Here is a 25,086-nt window from a genome sequence, read left to right as displayed (position 1 = left end):
TTTTACACAACATTTTTCATTTGAATTTATTTAACAAATGTGAGCAACGCCGGCATTTTCTAGCGAATATATTGCGCATCTCACAGAGATGTTGGCACACAAAGGGTTAATATGGCTTAACGGCCAAAGCATTCCAATTACCTCTCTCATTAGTGCCGATAGGTCTTCTGACAGATCACCAAATTCAATATCAGTGTACGGATAGAAAGCGTGAATAGCAAGGCAGCCGTTGGCCTTGAGCACTCTAGCTGCTTCATGGGCAAATTTATCAACCTCGAACCAATGAGCAGCAAGACCGGCATTGACTAGGTCCACCGAGGCATCTTCCAGGGGTAACATCTCAGCTTGGCCAACCCTAGAGAGATGAGATCATTTGTGATGTCATTGAGGTGACCTTGTTTTGCTATAGCTTACTATATCTGGAAGGTTAAATGCCGCTGTGATACTCACATGTAGGACACATTCTCCGCTAAAGTGTATCTTCTGGCCAAATGTATTTGAGATTCACTGGTGTCTATTCCCAGAACCTTCTTGAAGTGAGGAGCTAGAGGCAAAGTGTACCGGCCTGTTCCACAGCCAACATCCAGCGCCATATCAGGAGACTGCCCTTTCTGCTATGGAGAGGGACAGAACACAGTTAGGGAATATTTGCTGGTCTGCACGTGTGGTACATTTCTATATTTGGGGGGTTATTCAGATCTGATTGCTAACCACCACCCTGAGTTAAATCTGTCCCATGCAAGTCTGCAAATGGCTTGTGAAAATCCCACCAATCGGCAGCTAGCTGCAAATCCATGTGCAACTAAGTCATCATTGAATGATTGTCCCAATGTGTGGGTAACCCAGAACCTACTGCTGATCGGGTCCAGAGCTGACACACCCAGGAAAGGTCCTGGTGACAGCCAGAAACGCAGTCTTCTTATCACCTTGCGAACGGTGTACATTCAGAATGATCACTGGATATTGTCTCTGCTTGGGCTTGGGTATGTGCGCTATGATCTATGTCCAAAAACGTGACTGTCCCGTGAAAATCGGGACAGTTGGGAGGTACGATGTAGGTCTGAATCAGGCACTTTCTCTATGACTGCTATAGTGCAGTGCTGCTGGGACGATTAATAGTAGAAATGTCTCTCACACCAGATAGCTATGTATATGTATAGTTCTAATGAACATGTTTCTTTCTCAACACTCAAGGGGGGTTATTCACACTGACAAGCAGCACTGCAAAGGTCGAAGCCCTGCGCATCTGTTTTAGCCCGCCCACCATTCACACTGAAAGCCCCCCCCCCCCTTCGTAGCGCGAATTTGCCTGCCCCTTTGGGGCGACACCACATCTTTCGATGGTCGCCAACCATCGAATGATGTGGTGAGTACACGCAAAACTAAAGGCCCCCATACACCGAGGCACTTGTCATTACTGGCCACAAACTGCATTGGAGAATATTACACTGTCAAAACACAGAGAAAAGGCGGTATAAACTTGGTCAATGGGTAACTGCAGGGGATATATATATATATATATATATATATATATGTCCAGGGAACGGGTGGCACTCTGCCTCCATAATAACGTAGGCGACACAAGGTCACCTTGTGTCGCCTACGTTATTATTGAAGCAGAGTGCCACCCGTTTCCTGGACATATATTTACAGTTTCTTTGGAGGGGCACCTGCATCGCTGCTCCAGTCATTTGGATTCGTATATATATATATGGAATATATTCACGTTGCTGTCTACTTGAATTTATTGCCGTGAGTGCCGCCTAATTGGACCCCTATATATATATATATATATATATATATATATATATATATATATATATATATTTTTTTTTTTTTTTATATATATATATATATTCCGGAGATCCGAGCCCCCACGGACGTCATCATTCCGAGCCCGATTCCAAGCAGCGCTCGGAGATTCCCGCCTGACTCGGGTCCGTCCGCGTGGTCAGAACGTCATCACCCGGTGCCGGATTTCGCGAGGCTTTAAAAGCGGTTGCCGCGCCCGCCATCTTAACTCCAGTCAAGTAGTGGGTTGGGAGAGGGTGTGTTGGTGCTGCTGCTGGGGCTTAAACTTGAGCTTTACCTTGAGCTTGAGCGCAATATTTTTCAATCGCTGGTGCTGTCTCTCAGTGATGCTGTGTAGTCTAACTGTGTACTTGTAGTACTACTGTCTCCTCTGTGCGGTCTACCTCTGGTGAGCTGTGCTGTAATTAATTATTTTATTCGCTGGGGCTGTCTCCCTCAGTGCTGCTGTGTACTCTGTTCTCCTCTCTGCTTAGGAGAACAGTCTAATTGTGTACCTGTAGTACTACTGTCTCCTCTGTGCTGGGGCCTACCTCTGGTGCTGTGCTGTGCCTTTAATATTATATTATATATTCTTATTATATTCTTATTATTTCTCGGCTCCTGATTGGCCAGAAATCATTCTGAGCAGAGACGCCAAGGAAGAAGGATCTCTGCTTCTCTAGTATACAGCGGAGGCAGAGCGGGTACCACAGCAGCCTGGAGCAGCGGGACTTCAACAGAAGATGCCGAGGTGCTCGCCACAGGAGCAGGTGAGTAGGATTTCCTTCCCCAGGTACCCCTTTGGATTACTACGGATCCAGGACCCCGGACTCTTCAGCCCTGGAGCCCCGGACCCGGACCCTGGGACCTACCTACGGGATCAAGATAGGTAAGTATTAGTGTGTTTGTGTAATGTATGTATGTATTAAACTTTTATTTTTCTAATGTGTCAGTGTGTATTTATTTAACTATTTTTTTTACTGTGGAACTACAAGACCCAGCGGGCCCTTTAATGCCCTGCAGGCTGGGACTTGTGGTTCTCCAAGTCCCAGCTTGCAGGGTAGGCTTGCTGGGACTCATAGTTCCACAGTTTAAAACAATAGTTTATTCATCTATTTTTTACACTGAAATCAGCTCGATGCCCACCGCCCAGGGGCATCGAGGACAGCACCAGGCTTCAGCCTGGTCAGGTAAGTCCTGGAGGGGGGGGGGGCCTTAATTGAGAAAGTCGGCTCCTGATTTGCCAGAAATCATTTTGAGCAGAGACGCAGAGGAAGAAGGATCTCTGCGTCTCTAGTATACAGCGGAGGCAGAGCGGGTACCACAGCAGCCGGGAGCAGCGGGACTTCAACAGAAGATGCCGAGGTGGTCGCCACAGGAGCAGGTGAGTAGGATTTTCTTCCACAGGTACCCCTTTGGATTACTACGGATCCAGGACCCCGGACTCTTCAGCCCTGGAGCCCCAGACCCGGACCAGCCCCGGAACCAAGCCACCGGACCCATGGACCTACCTACGGGATCAAGATAGGTAAGTATCAGGGCCGGCGCCACCACTAGGCAGGTTTAGGCATTTGCCTAGGGCGCCGGCCACTGGAGGGCGGTAGTGAGCTGCAGGAGGAGCAGCAGACCAGCAGCAGAAAAGCTACGCAGAGGAGAGCAGGAGGAAGGAAGCGAAGCTGCAGCTGTCAACTTCTAGCACTCAGCTACTCGGTGAGCAGGGGCGGATTGGGGACTAAAAGTGGCCCTGGAATATTTCTGGAAGTGGCCTCATGTGGGCGGCAACAATTCAATAATGGGCGGAGCCAACATAACAGTAGACGGGATTACCACATCACTACACTTACATACCTCCCAACATTCGGAGACACCGGGGAGGGACAGGGGGGGCGCCAAATTTTCGGGGGCGTGGCCTTTTGGAAAGGGGGCATGGTCTATACTCACGGCGCTGCAGCGCCCCTTTTTCGCTGCGGTGGGGGCATGCCCAGTAGCTCTATGAGCTGCTGGCCAGCCCCCAGCCCCCCTACCTCCAAGAATAGATGCTGTGTGCATGCGCACAACGTCTATTCACGGACGACAGGGGGGACTCCCAACTACCCCCCCCCCCCCGGGACACTGCTGGCGGCGGGAGGGACGCAGGAATGTCCCAAAATACTGCGACGTTCCCGCGATGAGTGGGACAGTTGGGAGGTATGCACTTAGATAGATTGTTGACAGGCAAAACTAAAGCATCATAGTGTCTGAATATCAGATTCATCAATATTAACTTGTGTTGGTTGGTAAGACTGTAAAATATGGATGGACCCATGGTTGTCTTGCACTAACCCCTGACTTTACACACTCTCAACTTCAGGCTGTTGATACTGGACATTGTCTCTCTCTGGAAAGAGCCAGAAAACACTATATACAGTACACCAACCAGGATCACATCACCGTTATGCCCAGTACACAGTACAGCAGAAGCCGTTATGCCCATTACACATTACAGCACACGACGTTATGCCAAGTACACTCTGTAATGCCCAGTATATGTTATAGCACATGCCGTTATGCCCAGTACACATTACAGCAGACGCCGTCATGCCCAGTACACATTACAGCGCACTCTGTAATGCCCAGTATATGTTATAGCACGCCCCATTATAGCACACGCCGCTATGCCCAGTACACATTACAGCACACTCTGTAATGCCCAGTATATGTTATAGCACGCCCCATTATAGCACATGCCGCTATGCCCAGTACAGATTACAGCACACTCTGTAATGCCCAGTACACATTAAAGCACATGCCGTTGTGCCCAGTATATATTATAGCACACACCGTTATGCTCAGTACACATTACAGCAGACGCCATTATGCCCAGTACACATTACAGCACACACAGTTATGCCCAGTACACATTACAGCACACACTGTTATGCCCAGTACACATTACAGCACACTCTGTAATGCCCAGTATATATTACAGCACACTCTGTAATGCCCAGTATATGTTATCGCACATGCCGTTATGCCCAGTACACATTACAACACACTCTGTAATGCCCAGTATATGTTATCGCACACGCCGTTATGCCCAGTACACATTACAGCACACTCTGTAATGCCCAGTACACATTAAAGCACACGCCAGTATGCCCAGTACACATTAAAGCACACGCCAGTATGCCCAGTACACATTACAACAGACGCCATTATGCCCAGTACACATTACAGCACACTGTAATGCCCAGTACACATTAAAGCACACGCCGGTATGCCCAGTACACATTACAGCACACTCTGTAATGCCCAGTACACATTAAAGCACATGCCGGTATGCCCAGTACACATTCCAACAGACGCCATTATGCCCAGTACACATTGGGAGAGGGCACAGAGAGAAAGTCTGACGCGATTGGGCACAGAATGAGGGACAGACACGATGGGCCGCAAAGAGATGGATGAGAGGATGGGAGGGGCCACAGAGAGATAGAGATGGATGTGAGGGGCCACAGAGAGAGAGATGGATGGATGGGATGGGGCATAGATGGATGCACAGGCAGGACCCTCTCACCTGATTCTCTTCCTCGGCAGCAAAGATGTGCACTAGCAGTAGCCCTCCCGAGTTGCTCCCACACAGCCTCGCCAATGGCTCCCACTGCAGCCTCCACGCCCACCATGAGCAGGTTATAGCTCTGTTTGGCGCCATATTTATACCTCTGGAAGGGCATACATCGCATACTTTGACCAGGGGCGGAGCTTCAGGAGACCCCAGGCAGAGAGGGAAGACAGTGACCATGCAGAAGGAGTGGTGTAAAGGGCGGAGCCAATCTTAGTCCAGAATCGCACCCAGCGGCGCAGCACTGCCCCCCTCCTTCTCCTCAACATGGACCATGCCATGCCAAGAATAATGAATAATGCCATGGTGATCCCATAATGTGTAAAATAAAAATATAAGTGATTCCCTGATCAGTGTCAACGCCGCACACAGTGCCCTGCTGGCTGCTGCTATATGCGGCCCCGCCTCCTCCCGCTCGCTGTTCTCCGAGTGACCGTGTACCGGAGAACAGTAGTAATGTGACTCGGTCACTCGGAGAACAGCGAGCGGGAGGAGGCGGGGCCGCATATAGCAGCAGCCAGCAGGGCACTGTGTGCGGCGTTGACACTGATCAGGGAATCACTTATATTTTTATTTTACACATTATGGGATCACCATGGCATTATTCATTATTCTTGGCATGGCATGGTCCATGTTGAGGAAGCTGGAGGAGGAGGGGCAGGCAGTGGACAGGTACAACAGCGTGCAGGAGGAGGCGGGTCCACTCTCATTGACGGCAGTCACCCACCAATGACAGGCGGAGGAGGCAGGGCCGCACACAGGGACTGGGCAAGCCCTGAGCAGCCCCGGCCTCAGCCCCAGCCTGTCGCTGTCAGTGTGGCTGTTCACATGTTCGCGAGTCCACCAAACCCCGCCCGGCGAACAGCTGCGAATGGATGTTTTGCATAAACATCCATTTGCATGGCTCGGGTATCCGCCCACATCTTTCGATGGTCACTGACCATTGAATGATGTTTAGCGTGCACGCATATATATAAGTGACTTTTCAGTTGTGTACATTTGCGTGCACGCTGGGACGGATATGGGCGGGCAGCTGACATCCGGTGATGTCAGCTACCCGCCCCCCACACCCGCGTCATTACCTCATTACCATGAGAACGCCCAGCGTTCTCATGGGAACGCCCATGGAACACTGGGCGTTCCCATATGGTAATGGGGCAGCCCAGCACCCCCCGCATGGGTGCGTGCATCTGGCGAACCGAAAGGTCGCCGTGGGTGCACACACCATACGCCTGCACATGCGCAGAGATACCCGCCTACGCAGACGTGCAACATCGGTACTGCGTACGAATGCACTCAGTACCGATGAGATCTGAATGACGCCCATAGTTTGCTGACAGTATTACTTGCTCTCACACACTTTTTTTTTTTACCTTAAAATGTGTGTGGCAGCTCAGCCTCATCCTCTCCTTTCGACCTTTCATCATCCCTGCTGGTGCTGTGCTTCCGTGTAGCTCCGCCCCCTTGTCCCGCGTGGCTCCGCCCATCCATTCCGTGTAGCTCCGCCCCCTGTCAAGTCTCTGCTGACAATCACTGATCGTGACTGATGTACAGGGGGGTTGGGATATGGGTGCTGGGAAGGAGCTTAGCCGCCCTGGGCTTCATGTTGCTGGCGCTGCTGCCTGTAGTGTGACAGGCACTGGCAGCAGCAGCCACTGAGAGCAGCAGCAGCAGGGAGGAGGGGGAAGTGTTCTCTTTGGCTTCTGTTCTGACTCCACGGACTGACTGGCACCCCCGCTGTCTTCCCAGCCGCAGCTCCGCCACCTGAGCTGCTGGTGTTCGCTGCGGCTGGCCTCCGTCCTCTCCTCGGTAAAAATGCAGAAGCAGGAAGTGCGCAGCTATGGGTACAAATAAAGCTGGAGACGGGGACCACTTCCGGGCACGGCCACCGGCGCTAGTACACTCCGCGGTGGCCGGCCCCTGATTCAGTCACAGTGTTACAGGTAGCTGTCGGCCTCAGGTACGGCCGGCCTCCCGGGAAAATTCCCGGTGGCTTTAATGGCCAATCCGCCCCTGTCGGTGAGTGATTCGTGCCCTCCCTCCCCTGCTCTAGCCTGCCCGTTTTAAACTTGCTGCACCCATCCCTGGCTGGTATTCAGCCACCAGGCCCTGGCAGCAACCCCCCCCCCCCCTGATCTAACATACATCCTTGATCCTTCCTATTCCTATGATGGGGCCCCCTTCCCCCCATTCGCGGCACCCGCGACCCCCCCTCCCCCCATTCGCGGCACCCACGACCCCCCCTCCCCCCATTCGCGGCACCCGCGACCCCCCCCTCCCCCACACAGGCTACCCCCTCATGCTCTCTCTCTCCTCACAACCTCAACCCCCCCTCCCCCCATTCGCGGCTCCCGCGACCCCCCCCTCCCCCCCACAGTCTACCCCCCTCATGTTCTCTCTCCCCTTACAGCTCTAAACCCCCCAATTCATGGCACCCACGCCCCCCTCCCCCACACAGCCCCCCACAGGTTACCCCCTCATGCTCTCTCTCCCCTCAAATCTCCAAACCACCCCTCCCCCCATTTGTGGCACCAGCAACTCCCCCCCCCCCCCATCCCCTACACAGGCTACCCTCTCATGCCTCCCCTTCACAGCTCCAACCCCCCCTTAACACAGGCTACCCCCCTCATTCTCTCTCTCCTCCCCTCACAACTCCAATCTCCCACCACTGGCTACCATGATATGTTTTGTCTCCTATAGCTCCATACCCCCCTACACACACACTGCGTTGCCCTCTAATGCTCTTTCTCACCTAACAGCACATCTGCGGAACCAATGACCCCCCACATGGGTTACCTGGTTACCCTCTCCTGTTATTTCTCCATCCACAGGTCCAACCTCCCCTTCTTGTATTATTAAGAGTGTTCTGACAGCAGTCAGAATGCCAGCGTCGGCATAATGAACACCAGGCCCTATATACTGGGCATTACCATGTGTGACATACTGTAATGTGTAATTGGCATTGTGGAGTGTGGTATAATGTGCAATGGTGCAATATACTGTGTGTGGCATATTGTGTTACGGACATTAAGGTGTGTAACATTGTGTAATGGGCATAACGATGTTTGACAGAAACTTTTTGCCTGGGGGAATCCAAATGATTAGTTACGCTGTACTAAACACCGCTCCTACCAATATCAACCCTGCCTGGACAAGTGCACATCACCGCAGACAGCACCGCCGACAGACGGGGGTGCTATTGGCAGGAGCAGTGTTTGGGGGAAGGGGGTGCTGGTAGAGATGTCTGCGGAGGCATTAGTAGGAACGTGGTGTGTGCTATCAGTAGTGTCTGTAGTGGCAGTGTTCAGGAATGGGAGGGTTGCTGGTGGCAACGGTGATGTCCCGGGAAGCTATGTGTTGAAGGTGGGATATGTTTTGGTCATGGAGGGCCCCTGCAAAAGTTTTTTTCTTCAGCAGCTGCACCTTTCTAGTGCCTCAGAGGTGTTGGCTGCCTAAAGATGGCCACATCTATAAATCACATACAGTATACACTATAAACTGCATATTTCTGTGTATATATTGTGTGTGTGTGTGTATATGTTTATATATATATATATATATATATATATATATATATATCTCCTATATATTTGGCTACATCTGTCACTCAAAGTGGGTGTCTGTGTCTATAACGCTCTGTTCCTGGACTTTCCTCTTAATGTGTGATTGCCTTCATCTGTGCTGAACACCTTTCTGACAAATTAACCTGTTTAAAACAGGTGATGGCAATCATACATTAAGGGGAAGTCTAGAAACAGAGCAATGTGTCCCTCCTGGAGAGGGTCATGTTGGGAGGTATGTGACAGAGAACCAGCCCAGTGAGCCCACAGACAGTGCCAGACACCCACTGCCTTCCCATGTTGCCCAGCACTGCTACTCCACAGCCACCAGGTGAGCGCCCCCATCCCGCGATTTGCGGCAAAACCTCCCCCCCCCCCCGCCCCCCCCCCCCTCCCGCGATTCGCGGCAAAAACACCGGCTCCCCCGCGACCCCCCCCTACAGCGATTCGCAGCAAAAACACCCCCGCGACCCCCCCTCCCGCGATTCGCTGCAAAAAGAACCCCCCCACGACCCCTCCCGCAATTCGCGGCATAACCACCACCCCGCGCCCCCCCCCTCCCGCGAATCGCGGCAAACCCTCCCCCGTGACACCCCCCCCCCCCCCCCCGATTCGCGGAAAAAACACCCCCCCGCGACCTCCCTCCCGCGATTCGCGGCAAAAAGAAACCCCCGCGACCCCCCCTTGCACGATTGGCGGCACCCCCCCTGCGACCCCCCTCCCGCGATTCGCGGCAACCCCCCACCGGAACCCCCATGAACCCCGCTCTCCCGCGATTCGCGGCACCCACCCCCCGCAACCCCCCCCCTCCCGCAAATCGCGGCACCCCCCGTGACCCCCCACCTCCCGCAATTCGCGGCAACCCCCCACCGGAACCCCTGTGAACCCCGCCCTCCCGCGATTCGCGGCACCCACCCCCGCGACCCCCCCTCCCGCAATTCGCGGCACACCCCCCCCCCCCCCCCCCCGTGATTCGCGGCAGCTCCAGAATTAAATTGCACATGAAAAAACACTGACATGGCTATGGTCGACAATGAAAAAGGTTGACATGAGATTTTGAAGTTTTTTTGTCATTTTTTGAATATTTTCATATTCATTCTCATGTGTCGACATGGACACCAATGAAGTGCCACACTTATGTCAACATTTACATGTGTTGACCTTTCTGTGTTGATTTTTTTCTTGTGGCGATTCGCGTCACACCCCCCGCAACCCCCCCTCCGGCGATTCGCGGCACCCCGGCACCCCCCCGCGACCCCCCCCTCCCGCAATTCGCGGCAACCCCCCACCGGAACCCCCATGAACCCCGCTCTCCCGCGATTCGCGGCACCCACCCCCCGCAACCCCCCCCTCCCGCAAATCGCGGCACCCCCCGCGATTCGCGGCACCCCCCGCGATTCGCGGCAGCCCCAGGATTAAATGGCACATGCAAAACACTGGCACAGCTATGGTCGACAATGAAAAAGGTTGACATGAGTTTTTGAAGATTTATTTCATTTTTTGAATGTTTTCATATTCATTGTCATGTGTCAACATGGACACCAATGAAGTGGCACACTTATGTCAACATTTATATGTGTTGACCTTTCTGTGTTGATTTTTTCTTGTGGCGATTCGCGTCACACCCCCCCACAACCCCCCCCTCCCGCGATTCGCGGCACCCCCCGTGACCCCCCACCTCCCGCAATTCGCGGCAACCCCCCACCGGAACCCCTGTGAACCCCGCCCTCCCGCGATTCGCGGCACCCAACCCCGCGACCCCCCCCTCCCGCAATTCGCGGCACCCCCCGTGATTCGCGGCAGCTCCAGAATTAAATTGCACATGGAAAACACTGACATCGCTATGGTCGACAATGAAAAAGGTTGACATGAGTTTTTGAAGTTTTTTTTTTCATTTTTTGAATATTTTCATATTCATTCTCATGTGTCGACATGGACACCAATGAAGTGCCACACTTATGTCAACATTTCTGTGTTGATTTTTTCTTGTGGCGATTTGCGTCACACCCCCCCACAACCCCCACTCCCGCGATTCACGGCACACACACACACACCTCCCCCGCGATTCTCGGCACCCCACCCCGTGACCCCCCCTCCCGTGATTCACGGCACACCCCCGCGTCCCCCCCTCCCATGATTCGCCGCAACCCCCGCCCCGTAACCCCCCCACACCCGCGATTCGCGGCACCCACCCCCGCGACCCCCCCTCCCGGCAATTCGCGGCACCCCCCCGCGATTCGCGGCAGCTCCAGAATTAAATTGCACATGGAAAACACTGACATGGCTATGGTCGACAATGAAAAAGGTTGACATGAGTTTTTGAAGTTTTTTTTTTCATTTTTTTAATGTTTACATATTTATTCTCATGTGTCGACATGGACACCAATGAAGTGCCACACTTATGTCAACATTTACATGTGTTGACCTTTCTGATTTTTCTTGTGGCGATTCGCGTCACACCCCCCCACCCCCCCCCGCAACCCCCACTCCCGCGATTCACGGCACACACACCCCCGCGATTCTCGGCACCCCACCCCGTGACCCCCCCTCCCGTGATTCACGGCACACCCCCCGCGACCCCCCCTACCATGATTCGCCGCAACCCCTGCCCCCGTAACCCCCCTCCCGCGATTTGCGGCAACCCACCCCGCGACCCCCTCCCGCGATTCTCTGCAATCCCTCCCCTCCCGCGATTCGCAGCATCTACCCCCCCACAACCCCCCTCCTGCAATTCGCGGCACCCCCCGCAACCCCCCTCCTGCAATTCGCAGCACCCTCCGCGACCCCCCTCCCGCGATTCGCGGACACCTAAGTTGCAGTACAGGCATCTTTCATACAATTCTCACCATATTTCTCATATACAAACGTTCACAAATTAAGGGGGCGCAGCCCCTTACGACGGTGTGAAGAGCGCCCGTAGGGCGCGATGAATCACCTAGTATATATATATATATATATATATATATATATATATATATATATATATATATATATATATATATAGCAACTCCAATGAAAGAAGGCACTCAGGAAACAACAAAGTAAGTAAACACAAGGAACGTGTATTGATGAGCTTTCGGGGTTTGACCCCCTTCCTCAGAACACGACTACAGCACAGAAGCACAGTACAACACTGACATAAATACCTTAGAATAGCAGATCTCCCTCCCCGTGGCGTCCATTCACCAGGTGCACGCTGCAGATGCCGGGACGCAGGCTGATGACGTCATGTATCCAGGTACAGGAAGCGGTGCCGCTGCCTAGCAACGCCAGCCGCTTGCGATTCACTCCGACTCCACTACTCACAGCCTGCTTCTCTGGACACTGTTGCCGCCCTGATAGCCGCCCACCTTGGAGGAGACAAAATAAATGACAGTTAATACAAAGATGCATTATACTGGCAGTAGTCAAATGCATATATAATACAACAAATTACAATCACAGAATAGGGACAGACAAGACAAACATACGAATAACACATAGCAGAAAGATTAAGTAAGCGCATTCCAGCTGATCTTATCATTCAGCCCTTTAGGGGCAATGGTATTTAATCTAAAGATCCAGCGAGCCTCGGTGATTAACAGGCGTTTTGCCCTATCACCGCCACGCATGGAATCCTTAATGTGATCAATCATGAAGTACTTAAGTTAGGAGAGCGGATGCCCCTTAGATTTAAAATGGCGTGCCACAGGCTGATCCACCGACCTGCCAGCCAGGGCAAGATCGATGGCCGACCTGTGTAACGCCATTCTAGTGCGGAAGGACTGAGTGGTCTGGCCCACATAATACAGGCCACATGGGCACACTAAAATATACACAACGTACTCTGTTCTACAGGTAAGCACATGACGGATCTCGAACTGTTTATCCATATGGGGATGCTTGAAGTTTTTACATGGCATCAAATATTTGCAGGTAACGCAATTATAGCAACTACTAGGTGATTCATCGCGCCCTACGGGCGCTCTTCACACCGTCGTAAGGGGCTGCGCCCACTTAATTTGTGAACGTTTGTATATGAGAAATATGGTTAGAATTGTATGAAAGATGCCCTGTATTGCAACTTAGGTGTCCGCGAATCGCGGGAGGGGGGGTCGCGGAGGGTGCCGCCAATTGCAGGAGGGGGGTCGCGGGGGGTGCCGCGAATTGCAGGAGGGGGTTTGTGGGGGGTGGATGCTGCGAATCGCAAGAGGGGAGGGATTGCAGAGAATCGCGGGAGGGGGGTCGCGGGGTGGGTTGCCGCAAATCGCGGGAGGGGGGGTTACGGGGGCGGGGGTTTGCGGCGAATCATGGTGGGGGGGGGTCGCGGGGGGTGTGCCGTGAATCACGGGAGGGGGGGTCACGGGGTGGAGTGCCGAGAATCGCGGGGGGTGTGTGTGTGCCGTGAATCGCGGGAGTGGGGGTTGCGGGGGGGGGGGGGGGGGGGGTGACGCGAATCGCCACAAGAAAAAATCAACACAGAAAGGTCAACACATGTAAATGTTGACATAAGTGTGGCACTTCATTGGTGTCCATGTCGACACATGAGAATGAATATAAAAACATTCAAAAAATGAAAAAAAACTTCAAAAGCTCATGTCAACCTTTTTCATTGTCGACCATAGCCATGTCAGTGTTTTCCATGTGCAATTTAATTCTGGAGCTGCCGCGAATCGCGGGGGGGTGCTGCGAATTGCGGGAGGGGGGGTCGCGGGGGTGGGTGCCGCGAATCGCGGGAGGGGGAGTTAGGGGGCGGGGGTTGCGGCGAATCATGGGAGGGGGGGTCGCGGGGGTGTGCCGTGAATCACGGGAGGGGGATCACGGGTGGGGTGCCGAGAATCGCGGGGGAGGTGTGTGTGTGTGTGTGCCGTGAATCGCGGGAGTGGGGGTTGTGGGGGTGGGGGGGTGACGCAAATCGCCACAAGAAAAAATCAACACAGAAAGGTCAACACATGTAAATGTTGACATAAGTGTGGCACTTCATTGGTGTCCATGTCGACACATGAGAATGAATATGAAAATATTCAAAAAATGAAAAAAAAACTTCAAAAACTCATGTCAACCTTTTTCATTGTCGACCATAGCCATGTCAGTGTTTTCCATGTGCAATTTAATTCTGGAGCTGCCGCGAATCACAGGGGTGGCCGCGAATTGCGGGAGGGGGGGTCGCGGGGTTGGGTGCCGCGAATCGCGGGAGGGCGGGGTTCACAGGGGTTCCGGTGGGGGGTTGCCGCGAATTGCGGGAGGTGGGGGGTCACGGGGGTGCCGCGAATCGCGGGAGGGGGGGTTGCGGGGGTGTGTGACGCGAATCGCCACAAGAAAAAATCAACACAGAAAGGTCAACACATGTAAATGTTGACATAAGTGTGCCACTTCATTGGTGTCCATGTTGACACATGACAATGAATATGAAAACATTCAAAAAATGAAATAAATCTTCAAAAACTCATGTCAACCTTTTTCATTGTCGACCATAGCCGTGCCAGTGTTTTGCATGTGCCATTTAATCCTGGGGCTGCCGCGAATCGCGGGGGGTGCCGCGATTTGCGGGAGGGGGGGGGGGTTGCGGGGGGTGGGTGCCGCGAATCGCGGGAGAGCGGGGTTCATGGGGGTTCCGGTGGGGGGTTGCCGCGAATGCGGGAGGTGGGGGGTCGCGGGGGTGCCGCGAATCGCCGGAGGGGGGTTGCGGGGGGTGGGACGCGAATCGCCACAAAAAAAAATAAACACAGAAAGGTCAACACATGTAAATGTTGACATAAGTGTGGCACTTCATTGGTGTCCATGTCGACACATGAGAATGAATATGAAAATATTCAAAAAATGACAAAAAAACTTCAAAAACTCATGTCAACCTTTTTTCATTGTCGACCATAGCCATGTCAGTGTTTTCCATGTGCAATTTAATTCTGGAGCTGCCGCGAATCACGGGGGGGGGGTTTCGTGCCGCTAATTGCGGGAGGGGGGGGGGGGGTCGCGGGGGTGGGTGCCGCGAATCGCGGGAGGCGGGGTTCACAGGGTTCTGGTGGGGGTTGCCGCGAATGCGGGAGGTGGGGGGTCACGGGGGGTGCCGCGAATCGCGGGAGGGGGGTTGCGGGGGTGTGACGCGAATCGCCACAAGAAAAATCAACACAGAAAGGTCAACACATGTAAATGTTGACATAAGTGTGCCACTTCATTGGTGTCCATGTCGACACATGACAATGAATATGAAAAAATTAAAAAAATAAAAATAAATCTTCAAAAACTCCTGTCAACCTTTTTCATTGTCGACCATAGCCATGTCAGTGTTTTGCATGTGCCATTTAATCCTGGGGCTGCTGCGAATTGCGGGGGGGGGGGGGGTGTGTGTGCCGCGAATCGCGGGAGGGGGGTCGCAGGGGGGGTGCCGCCAATCGTGCAAGGGGGGTCGCGGGGGGGTTCTTTTTGCCACGAATCGCGGGAGGGAGGTCGCGGGGGGGGGGGTGTTTTTTCCGCGAATCGGGGGGGGGGGTCGTCACGGGGGAGGGTTTGCCGCGATTCGCGGGAGGTCGCGGGGTGGTGGTTATGCCGCGAATTGCGGGAGGGTCGTGGGGGGGTTCTTTTTGCAGCGAATCGCGGGAGGGGGGGTCACGGGGGTGTTTTTGCTGCGAATCGCGGTAGGGGGGGTCGCGGGGAGCGGGTGTTTTTGCCGCGAATCGCGGGAGGGGGGGGGGCGCGCGGGGGGGGGGGTTTGCCGCAAATCGCGGGAGGGGGGCGCTCACCTGGTGGCTGTGGAGTAGCAGTGCTGGGCAACATGGGAAGGCAGTGGGTGTCTGGCACTGTCTGTGGGCTCACTGGGCTGGTTCTCTGTCACATACCTCCCAACATGACCCTCTCCAGGAGGGACACAATGCTCTGTTTCTAGACTTCCCCTTAATGTATGATTGCCATCACCTGTTTTAAACAGGTTAATTTCTCAGAATGGTGTTCAGCAACAGATGAAGGCAATCACACATTAAGAGGAAAGTCCAGGAACAGAGCGTTATAGACACAGACACCCACTTTGAGTGACAGATGTAGCCAAATATATAGGAGATAACAGCCTGGTGGCTTGGTGTAGACATTTGGGGGCCTGGGTATATTCAGACCCGTAATGTCAGTACGCACCAGCCTATCGCGTAAGTTGCGACCTCTTTTAAAGGCTGCCAGTGGACGTGTAGTTTTAAACCCAGGCAGGTCGGGGTCATGCTTGACCATAGGCCACAGGGCCTTAGATGCATATTGTAGTATAGGACTTGCCACTGAATACGTACTTGTCCATGGCAGTACATTACCAGAATCAGGTTTCCTGGGCTTCAACAATTCAGAACGCGGGATTGACATCACCTGCAATTTTGCTGGCTCAATGTAACAGGATCATAACCCCTGGCAATAAATTTACCGATGAGGTTATCCAATCTATTAGACAGCAAAGATGGATCACTGATGAGCCTCGCTAACCTCATCATCTGGGAGCGGGGCAATTCCCTTTTAAGGGGCGGGGGGATGATGGCTAGATGCCAATAAGAAGGTATTTCTACCCACATCCTTATAGAAAACATCAGTGGTGATTTTGTTGTCAATCAATGAAACAGATACATCTAAGAATTGAGCACAGCTATCATTACAAGAAAATGTGAACTTGATTGCTGAATCACTATTGTTAACCTCAGCAATCAGCGACTCAAACAACTCCTGTCCACCCGTCCACAGGACAAAGATGTCATCTATGTAACGGGTGTACAGGAGCAGATGTTTGTTCACATCAGGTCTAAGCAAAAACAAACGGTCTTCTTCACAGAACATATAGATGTTAGCATACGAGGGTGCCACCGCCGATCCCATGGCGCACCCTCGCAGCTGCAGGTAGTAACTACCATCAAATAAGAAGAAGTTCCTCTCCAGAGTGAGTTGCAGTAGCCTGAGAAACAACTGGTGGTCAAAAATCGCAGTATCCAGATGTTGATTCAGGAATAATTGTACTGCTTCCAAACCCCCGGCATGGGGTATGGATGTATACAGGGAAGATACATCTAAGCAACACATCAGGGTGCCAGGCGGAACTTCAGTAATGTCCAATAACAGATTTAGAAAGCTTGTAGTATCCTTTAGGAACGATGGTTTAGAGCATAATAGTGGCTGGAGAATATAATCAAGCAGCTGTGATACTGGCTGATAGAGGGAATTACGAGCAGCAATGATAGGACGGCCCGGTGGATTCCTGACGTCCTTATGTAATTTTGGCAATGTATACAATACAGGAACCACCGGAACCGCCCTCAGAATCCGATCACGGACTTTGGCAGGCAATAAGCCCTCAGATACTGCGGTAGAGAGAATCATAGAGAGTTCCTTCTGGTATTTCTGGGTGGGATTACCAGGGAGCTTCTGGTATACAGCAGAATCTGCTAATTGAGAGTAGACTTCTTTGCGATAGTCTTCGATGTTTTGTATCACGATGGCCCCGCCTTTGTCGGCGGGCCTAATGGTGATATCCTCATAACTACATAATTGTTTGAGGGCCGAAGACTCCTCTACAGACAGATTCTTAGTCACCTTACCCGGAGCTGCCACAAAATGATGGATGGAATCGTCCAATAATCTCCCAAACGTTTTGATTGATGAATTGGTCGATATCGGATCAAATTTAGATCCAGAGTTACTACGTAGAAACTCATCAAAAACACCAGTAGAATTTTGTGGAGGTTTAGACTGAAAGAACTCTTTTAAACGTAATTTCCTCATCAGCTTATGATGATCACAGCGCCAGTCAAATTCATCCAAGTAATTAGTTGGTACAAAAGAGAGTCCCATAGAGAGAACAGATATTTCAGTTGTTGATAAGGTGCGGTCTGAAAGGTTAAATATCAGGGTTTCTTGTTCAATACCTGGCGAGGCGGATTTCTTCTTACCTCGCCGGTTTTGGCCGCCCCTGCGGGTGGCCTGCCTCTTGGACGTCGGCTTGAAGATGTCTCCTGGCCTAAAGGGCCACCTTGCTGATCGGAGGCATCATCGGATTCCGATATGGCGAATTCACTATCGCTGGCTGTATTCACCTTAGCCTGCCGGTTCCGATATTTTTGCTGCCAAGGCTTGCGTCGACGGTAGCCACCATCGGAGCGGCTGGGTTGTTGCTCTCCTGTTAACCATCCATACACTTTGTTTTCATCGTAATCGGCATCAACTGTGTGCCGCTTGTTTCTCTTGAATTTGAGTAACTCTCTTCTGTAATTTTCACACTGCTCCTCTAATTTACTCAAGCTCGCTGCATTATTCGGATTGGTCAGAATGTCCTGATGACTTATCTGAAAAGCAGCAATTTTAGTTTTGGAGATCTGGAGCTCTCGCCCTGACTCCTCGATGACTAAGACCATAAGGTCCAGGGAGGCCCTATTCAGGATCCCGACCCATTTGCGGACGAAATCCGGGTTGTGCCGGCCAATAGTGGGGATATTCCGAATCCGGAATCCCCTAGGGATTTTGTGTGCCCGGAAATAATCGGACAGGGATGCCCCATGAAGATGAAAGTCAATTTCCCTTCTCCGTAGTTTAAACAAATGATGTTGTAATTCATCAATGTTTTCCTCCGCATGAATAAGAGCAGGGACTTCCTCAAATAGTATCTCATTAATCTCTGCCGGTGTGTAGGAGAATAACACTCCTGGAGGGATAGACAGGTTTTGGCATCCTGTCATATCCTGGGATGACGATGTCCCTGCTGAATCCATGATGGAACAAGATGCCAGAACCTGTCTATCCCTCCAGGAGTGTTAAACAATTATGTAGTTATGAGGATATCACCATTAGGCCCACCGACAAAGGGGCGGCCATCGTGATACAAAATATCGAAGACTACCGTAAAGAAGTCTACTCTCAATTAGCTCAATGCTCGAAATTCCCTCTATCAGCCAGTATCACAGCTGCTTGATTATATTCTCCAGCCACTATTATGCTCTAAACCATCGTTCCTAAAGGATACTACAAGCTTTTTAAATCTGTTACTGGACATTCCTGAAGTTCCGCCTGGCACCCTGATGTGTTGCTTAGATGTTTCTTCCCTGTATACATCCATACGCCATGTCGGGGGTTTGGAAGCAGTACAATTATTCCTGAATCAACATCTGGATACCGCGATTTTTGACCACCAGTTGTTTCTCAGGCTATTGCAACTCACTCTTGAGAGGAACTTCTTCTTATTTGATGGTAGTTACTACCTGCAGCTGCGAGGGTGCGCCATGGGATCGGCGGTGGCACCCTCGTATGCTAACATCTATATGTTCTGTGAAGAAGACCGTTTGTTTTTGCTTAGACCTGATGTGAACAAACATCTGCTCCTGTACACCCGTTACATAGATGACATCTTTGTCCTGTGGACGGGTGGACAGGAGTTGTTTGAGTCGCTGATTGCTGAGGTTAACAATAGTGATTCAGCAATCAAGTTCACATTTTCTTGTAATGATAGCTGTGCTCAATTCTTAGATGTATCTGTTTCATTGATTGACAACAAAATCACCACTGATGTTTTCTATAAGGATGTGGGTAGAAATACCTTCTTATTGGCATCTAGCCATCATCCCCCCGCCCTTAAAAGGGGATTGCCCCGCTCCCAGATGATGAGGTTAGCGAGGCTCATCAGTGATCCATCTTTGCTGTCTAATAGATTGGATAACCTCATCGGTAAATTTATTGCCAGGGGTTATGATCCTGTTACATTGAGCCAGCAAAAATTGCAGGTGATGTCAATCCCGCGTTCTGAATTGTTGAAGCCCAGGAAACCTGATTCTGGTAATGTACTGCCATGGACAAGTACGTATTCAGTGGCAAGTCCTATACTACAATATGCATCTAAGGCCCTGTGGCCTATGGTCAAGCATGACCCCGACCTGCCTGGGTTTAAAACTACACGTCCACTGGCAGCCTTTAAAAGAGGTCGCAACTTACGCGATAGGCTGGTGCGTACTGACATTACGGGTCTGAATATACCCAGGCCCCCAAATGTCTACACCAAGCCTCCAGGCTGTTATAGTTGCTATAATTGCGTTACCTGCAAATATTTGATGCCATGTAAAAACTTCAAGCATCCCCATATGGATAAACAGTTCGAGATCCGTCATGTGCTTACCTGTAGAACAGAGTACGTTGTGTATAATTTAGTGTGCCCATGTGGCCTGTATTATGTGGGCCAGACCACTCAGTCCTTCCGCACTAGAATGGCGTTACACAGGTCGGCCATCGATCTTGCCCTGGCTGGCAGGTCGGTGGATCAGCCTGTGGCACGCCATTTTAAATCTAAGGGGCATCCGCTCTCCTAACTTAAGTACTTCATGATTGATCACATTAAGGATTCCATGCGTGGCGGTGATCAGTGGCGGAACTACCGAGGGTGCAGGGGGTGCAGCTGCTATGGGGCCCGGCGGCTGGGGGGGCCCGATGGACAGCAAGCACACTCCTGCACCATGCCATTTTATTATGTTTTAATAGAGCCGCTGCTACCTGTGTGTGATGCGCGCCGCTGAGCTGCTCGCCGGAGGGAAAGTAAAGTAAGGAGCCGAGCAGGAGGCGGGGATGACTCCGGAAGAGAGGCTGTCTGTCTGCTGCTGCAGTGCCTAGCTCTGGCACTATGACGGCAGTAGGACTGACAGCGCGGGTCGGCCGGGGGAGAAATCCTGACGGTGAAGATGGTGGTGGCTGTGTCCAGAGAGGCACAGCCGCTCACCGCGGCCACTACCTCCCCGAGCCTCCCGCCGGCTGCCGTCCTTACTCTCCCCGCTGCCTACACCCGCGGACCCTGGCAAATAGTGTTATCACCACTCCTCATGCTCACTCTGTGACAAACTTCTAGAGACTGAGCGCAGCGGCATCTTTAATCTGCCGCTGTCTGTGAACTATCACAGCTCACAGATCGGCAGTCACTCCTAATTAGCTGCCGGTCTGTGAGAGCAGGAGAGCGCAAATTCAAAATTCCGCAGCGCTGCCACAATTCTGTCGTGCTTAGGTATTTGGGCCTGAGACACCAGTCCCATTTGTCCACCTGACAGTGGCCCTGCAGCAGCTTGCAAACCTGCCCCCCCCCCCCCACACACACACACACTCCTGCTATTGTCACATTATTAAATGGGCCCCCATGCTTCTACATGTACTGCCCACCAGTAAGGTGATGGTGTACAGGCCTCTCGTACTCCCGCACATGTGACGCAGAGAGGAGCCGCGGTGCCTGAGGAGCAGCTTGGGACAGAAGATGAAAGAACATTGGTAAGTTTGTAACTTGCATAATATAATCGGCTTTGCAGTGTGTCGCATAATGTGTAATGGGCTTTGCGGTGTGTCACATAATGTGTAATGGGCTTTGCGGTGTGTCACATAATGTGTAATGGGCTTTGCAGTGTGTCGCATAATGTGTAATGGGCTGTGCGGTGTGTCGCATAATGTGTAATGGGCTGTGCGGTGTGTCGCATAATGTGTAATGGGCTTTGTGGTGTGTCACATAATGTGCAATGGGCTTTGCGGTGTGTCACATAATGTGTAATGGGCTTTGTGGTGTGTCACATAATGTGTAATGGGCTGTGCGGTGTGTCGCACAATGTGTAATGGGCTATGCGGTGTGTCACATAATGTGTAATGGGCTTTGCGGTGTGTCACATAATGTGCAATGGGCTTTGCGGTGTGTCTCATAATGTGTAATGGGCTTTGCGGTGTGTCACATAATGTGTAATGGGCTTTGCGGTGTGTCACATAATGTGTAATGGGCTTTGCGGTGTGTCACATAATGTGTAATGGGCTTTGCGGTGTGTCCCATAATGTGTAATGGGCTTTGCGGTGTGTCATATAATGTGTAATGGGCTTTGCGGTGTGTCTCATAATGTGTAATGGGCTTTGCGGTGTGTCACATAATGTGTAATGGGCTTTGCGGTGTGTCACATAATGTGTAATGGGCTTTGTGGTGTGTCACATAATGTGTAATGGGCTGTGCGGTGTGTCGCACAATGTGTAATGGGCTATGCGGTGTGTCACATAATGTGTAATGGGCTTTGCGGTGTGTCACATAATGTGTAATGGGCTTTGCGGTGTGTCCCATAATGTGTAATGGGCTTTGCGGTGTGTCACATAATGTGTAATGGGCTGTGCGGTGTGTCACATAATGTGTAATGGGCTGTGCGGTGTGTCACATAATGTGTAATGGGCTGTGCTGTGTGTCACATAATGTGTAATGGGCTGTGCGGTGTGTCACATAAGGCCACACACCTTTTTTTATAATGTGTGCATTCTTTATTTTTTAAATATCTATTTGAGTGTGCACTGGTAGAGACCCGAGTTAGGGGGGCCCCATTATAAATTTTGCTATGGGGCCCACAAAGTTCTAGTTACGCCTCTGGCGGTGATAGGGCAAAACGCCTGTTAATCACCGAGGCTCGCTGGATCTTTAGATTAAATACCATTGCCCCTAAAGGGCTGAATGATAAGATCAGCTGGAATGCGCTTACTTAATCTTTCTGCTATGTGTTATTCGTATGTTTGTCTTGTCTGTCCCTATTCTGTGATTGTAATTTGTTGTATTATATATGCATTTGACTACTGCCAGTATAATGCATCTTTGTATTAACTGTCATTTATTTTGTCTCCTCCAAGGTGGGCGGCTATCAGGGCGGCAACAGTGTCCTGAGAAGCAGGCTGTGAGTAGTGGAGTCCGGATTGAATCGCAAGCGGCTGGCGTTGCTAGGCAGCGGCACCGCTTCCTGTACCTGGATACATGACGTCATCAGCCTGCGTCCCGGCATCTGCAGCGTGCACCTGGTGAATGGACGCCACGGGGAGGGAGATCTGCTATTTTAAGGTATTTATGTCAGTGTTGTACTGTGCTTCTGTGCTGTAGTCGTGTTCTGAGGAAGGGGGTCAAACCCCGAAAGCTCATCAATACACGTTCCTTGTGTTTACTTACTTTGTTGTTTCCTGAGTGCCTTCTTTCATTGGAGTTGCTGTATGAAGATTTGTTTATGGCACCGGGGCAAGCTGTTTATTTTCAGAGTGCCGGCAGGATTGGATCCATATATATATATATTAGTGTTGTTTGAAGGAGGGGGGGGGGGGGGGGGGGGGCGGCTTGCAGAATATTTGCCTAGGGTGCTGAGAAACCTTGCACCGGCCCTGGAAAGTATCAGTGTGTTTGTGTAATGTATGTATTAAACTTTTATTTTTCTAATGTGTCAGTGTGTATTTATTTAACTATTTTTTTTTCTGTGGAACTACAAGTGCCAGCGGGCCCTTTAATGCCCCGCATGCTGGGACTTGTGGTTCTCCAAGTCCCAGCATGCGGGGGAGGCTTGCTGGGACTCATAGTTCCACAGGAAAAGACAATGGGTGAAATGTAATAGGATGAGAGATTCAGAAAGTGAGAGATTTGGTAAGAAATCTCCAGTTTTTTTAAAGTGGCAATTATTTACACTACAAAATCAAACTGGTTTTGCAGTGTAAATGATTGCTGCTTTAAAAAAACTGGAGATTTCTTACCAAATCTCTCACTTTCTGAATCTCTCATCCTATTACATTTCAATAGGTTTTTAATCTACTTTTTACACTGAATCAGCCCGGTGGCCACCGCACAGGGCCACCTGGGACAGCACCAGGCTTCAGCCTGGTCAGGTAAGTCCTGGAGGGGAGGGGACCCCTTTATTGGGGGGTCCCCACTCCCCCAGGAGGACCCCTGGCCAGGCTGACCGGTCAGAGGGCTGAATGCTTTGGCCGCGGGACCTTATAGAATAAGGGGGAAATTTAACAATATGAAAAACCTAGTTTTTCGTATTGGTATTTCCCCTACGACTGCATACGACTGTTTCAGTCGTATGCAAAGTCGTGTTCCGGAGGGGAATGTACAAAGCAGTCATATACGACTGCTTTGTAACCCACCGATGTCGTAGGAATTCGTATTAGCTGGCCATATATACGGCCGCTAATACGAATTCGTACAGGCAGTCTGCACGGATCAGTCAGATCCGTGCAGGCTGCAAGGTGTAAAAAAAATAGAAAAATAAATAAATATAAAAAAAAAAAACCAGCGTGGGGTCCCCCCCACAGCTGTAACCAGCACCAGGCTGAAGGAGCCGGGGCCGGTAATTAAAAATCAGGGGTTCCCCGATTTTTAACAACCAGCCCCAGGCTCCAGGTCCGGGGCTGGTTCCCAAAATACGGGGGACAAAATGACTAGGGGTCCCCCGTATTTTAAGAACCAGGCCAAACCAGCCAGCAGGGTAATGTCACAGTGTCCCCCCACTTATGATATAAGGTCCCGCGGCCAAAACATTAACCCTACCGACCAGTCAGCCTGGCCAGGGGCCCTGGGGGAGTGGGGACCCCCCCAATGAAGGGGTCCCCCCCTCCAGGACTTAACTGACCAGGCTGAAGCCTGGTGCTGTCCTCGATGCCCCTGGGCAGTGGGCATCGAGCTGATAGTGGTGTAAAAAATAGAATAATCTATTGTCTAATACTGGGGCACTATGAGTCCCAGCAAGCCTCCCCCGCAAGCTGGGAATTGGAGAACCACAAGTCCCAGCCTGCGCGGCATTAAAGGGCCCGCTTTGGCAGTATAGTCGCAAGGACAGCAGCATATCGGTCGAACGTGCGTACACACTGCACTTTTGTACCGATATGGGGCCGTCCTGTCGGATGAAAATTAAAAAGCAAAGAACCGTCGACCGACCGAGTATGGATGGTCAAGACAATTTTTTGCCGTTTATCGCTCGTACGGGACAGCGTACACACATATACAATTGAACGGCTGTCCGACCCAGAACGGAAAAACAGCCCGACAATTGTATATATGTGTACCCAGCTTTACTCTGTAGGACTGTAGGAGACCTCACAGTCCCAGTGCTGCCTCTGATTAAAAACCCTCCCATGACTAGGCTGCTGCTGCTGTCCTCCATGGGCCTGAGAAGCATGTAATGAGCTCCACCAATCAGAGCTCAGCACAAACCTCTCAGCCTCTTCCCTCTTGTACAAAGTATCATGGGACTTAGGGCCTTATTCTAGTTCACTCTTTCTGACAAAATCCTTCTTAGATGGACAAAACCATGTGCACTGCAGGTGGGGCAGATGTAACATGTGCAGAGAGAATTAGATTTGGGTGGGGTTTTACTTCAAAGTGAGATCTATATTGCAGTGTAA

At 51.3% G+C, this 25,086-nt stretch overlaps 1 protein-coding gene across 3 annotated transcripts in view; it reads right to left on the bottom strand.

Annotated features, from left to right (window-relative positions):
• Positions 1-25,086, bottom strand: part of LOC146020906 (uncharacterized) — a 49,091-nt gene that overhangs the window by 6,522 nt on the left and 17,483 nt on the right. Inside the window, exons 1-3 of one of the 3 annotated variants that reach the window (XM_083154500.1) lie at positions 5,348-5,650; positions 451-611; positions 142-355 (exon numbers count right to left, since the gene is read on the bottom strand). In XM_083154500.1, the coding sequence (XP_083010626.1) occupies positions 142-355; positions 451-611; positions 5,348-5,572 (600 nt within the window). In that variant the 5' untranslated portion in view covers positions 5,573-5,650. Of the gene's footprint in view, positions 1-141; positions 356-450; positions 615-5,347; positions 5,651-25,086 lie in introns of those variants that run through there. The other 2 variants (XM_083154502.1, XM_083154501.1) reach the window with 2 other exon arrangements.

This window comes from Crinia signifera, chromosome 7 (genome assembly GCF_055691185.1).
Source record: "Crinia signifera chromosome 7, ASM5569118v1, whole genome shotgun sequence".
NCBI lineage: Eukaryota > Metazoa > Chordata > Amphibia > Anura > Myobatrachidae > Crinia > Crinia signifera.
This window is presented reverse-complemented; position numbering and strand designations above follow the sequence as displayed.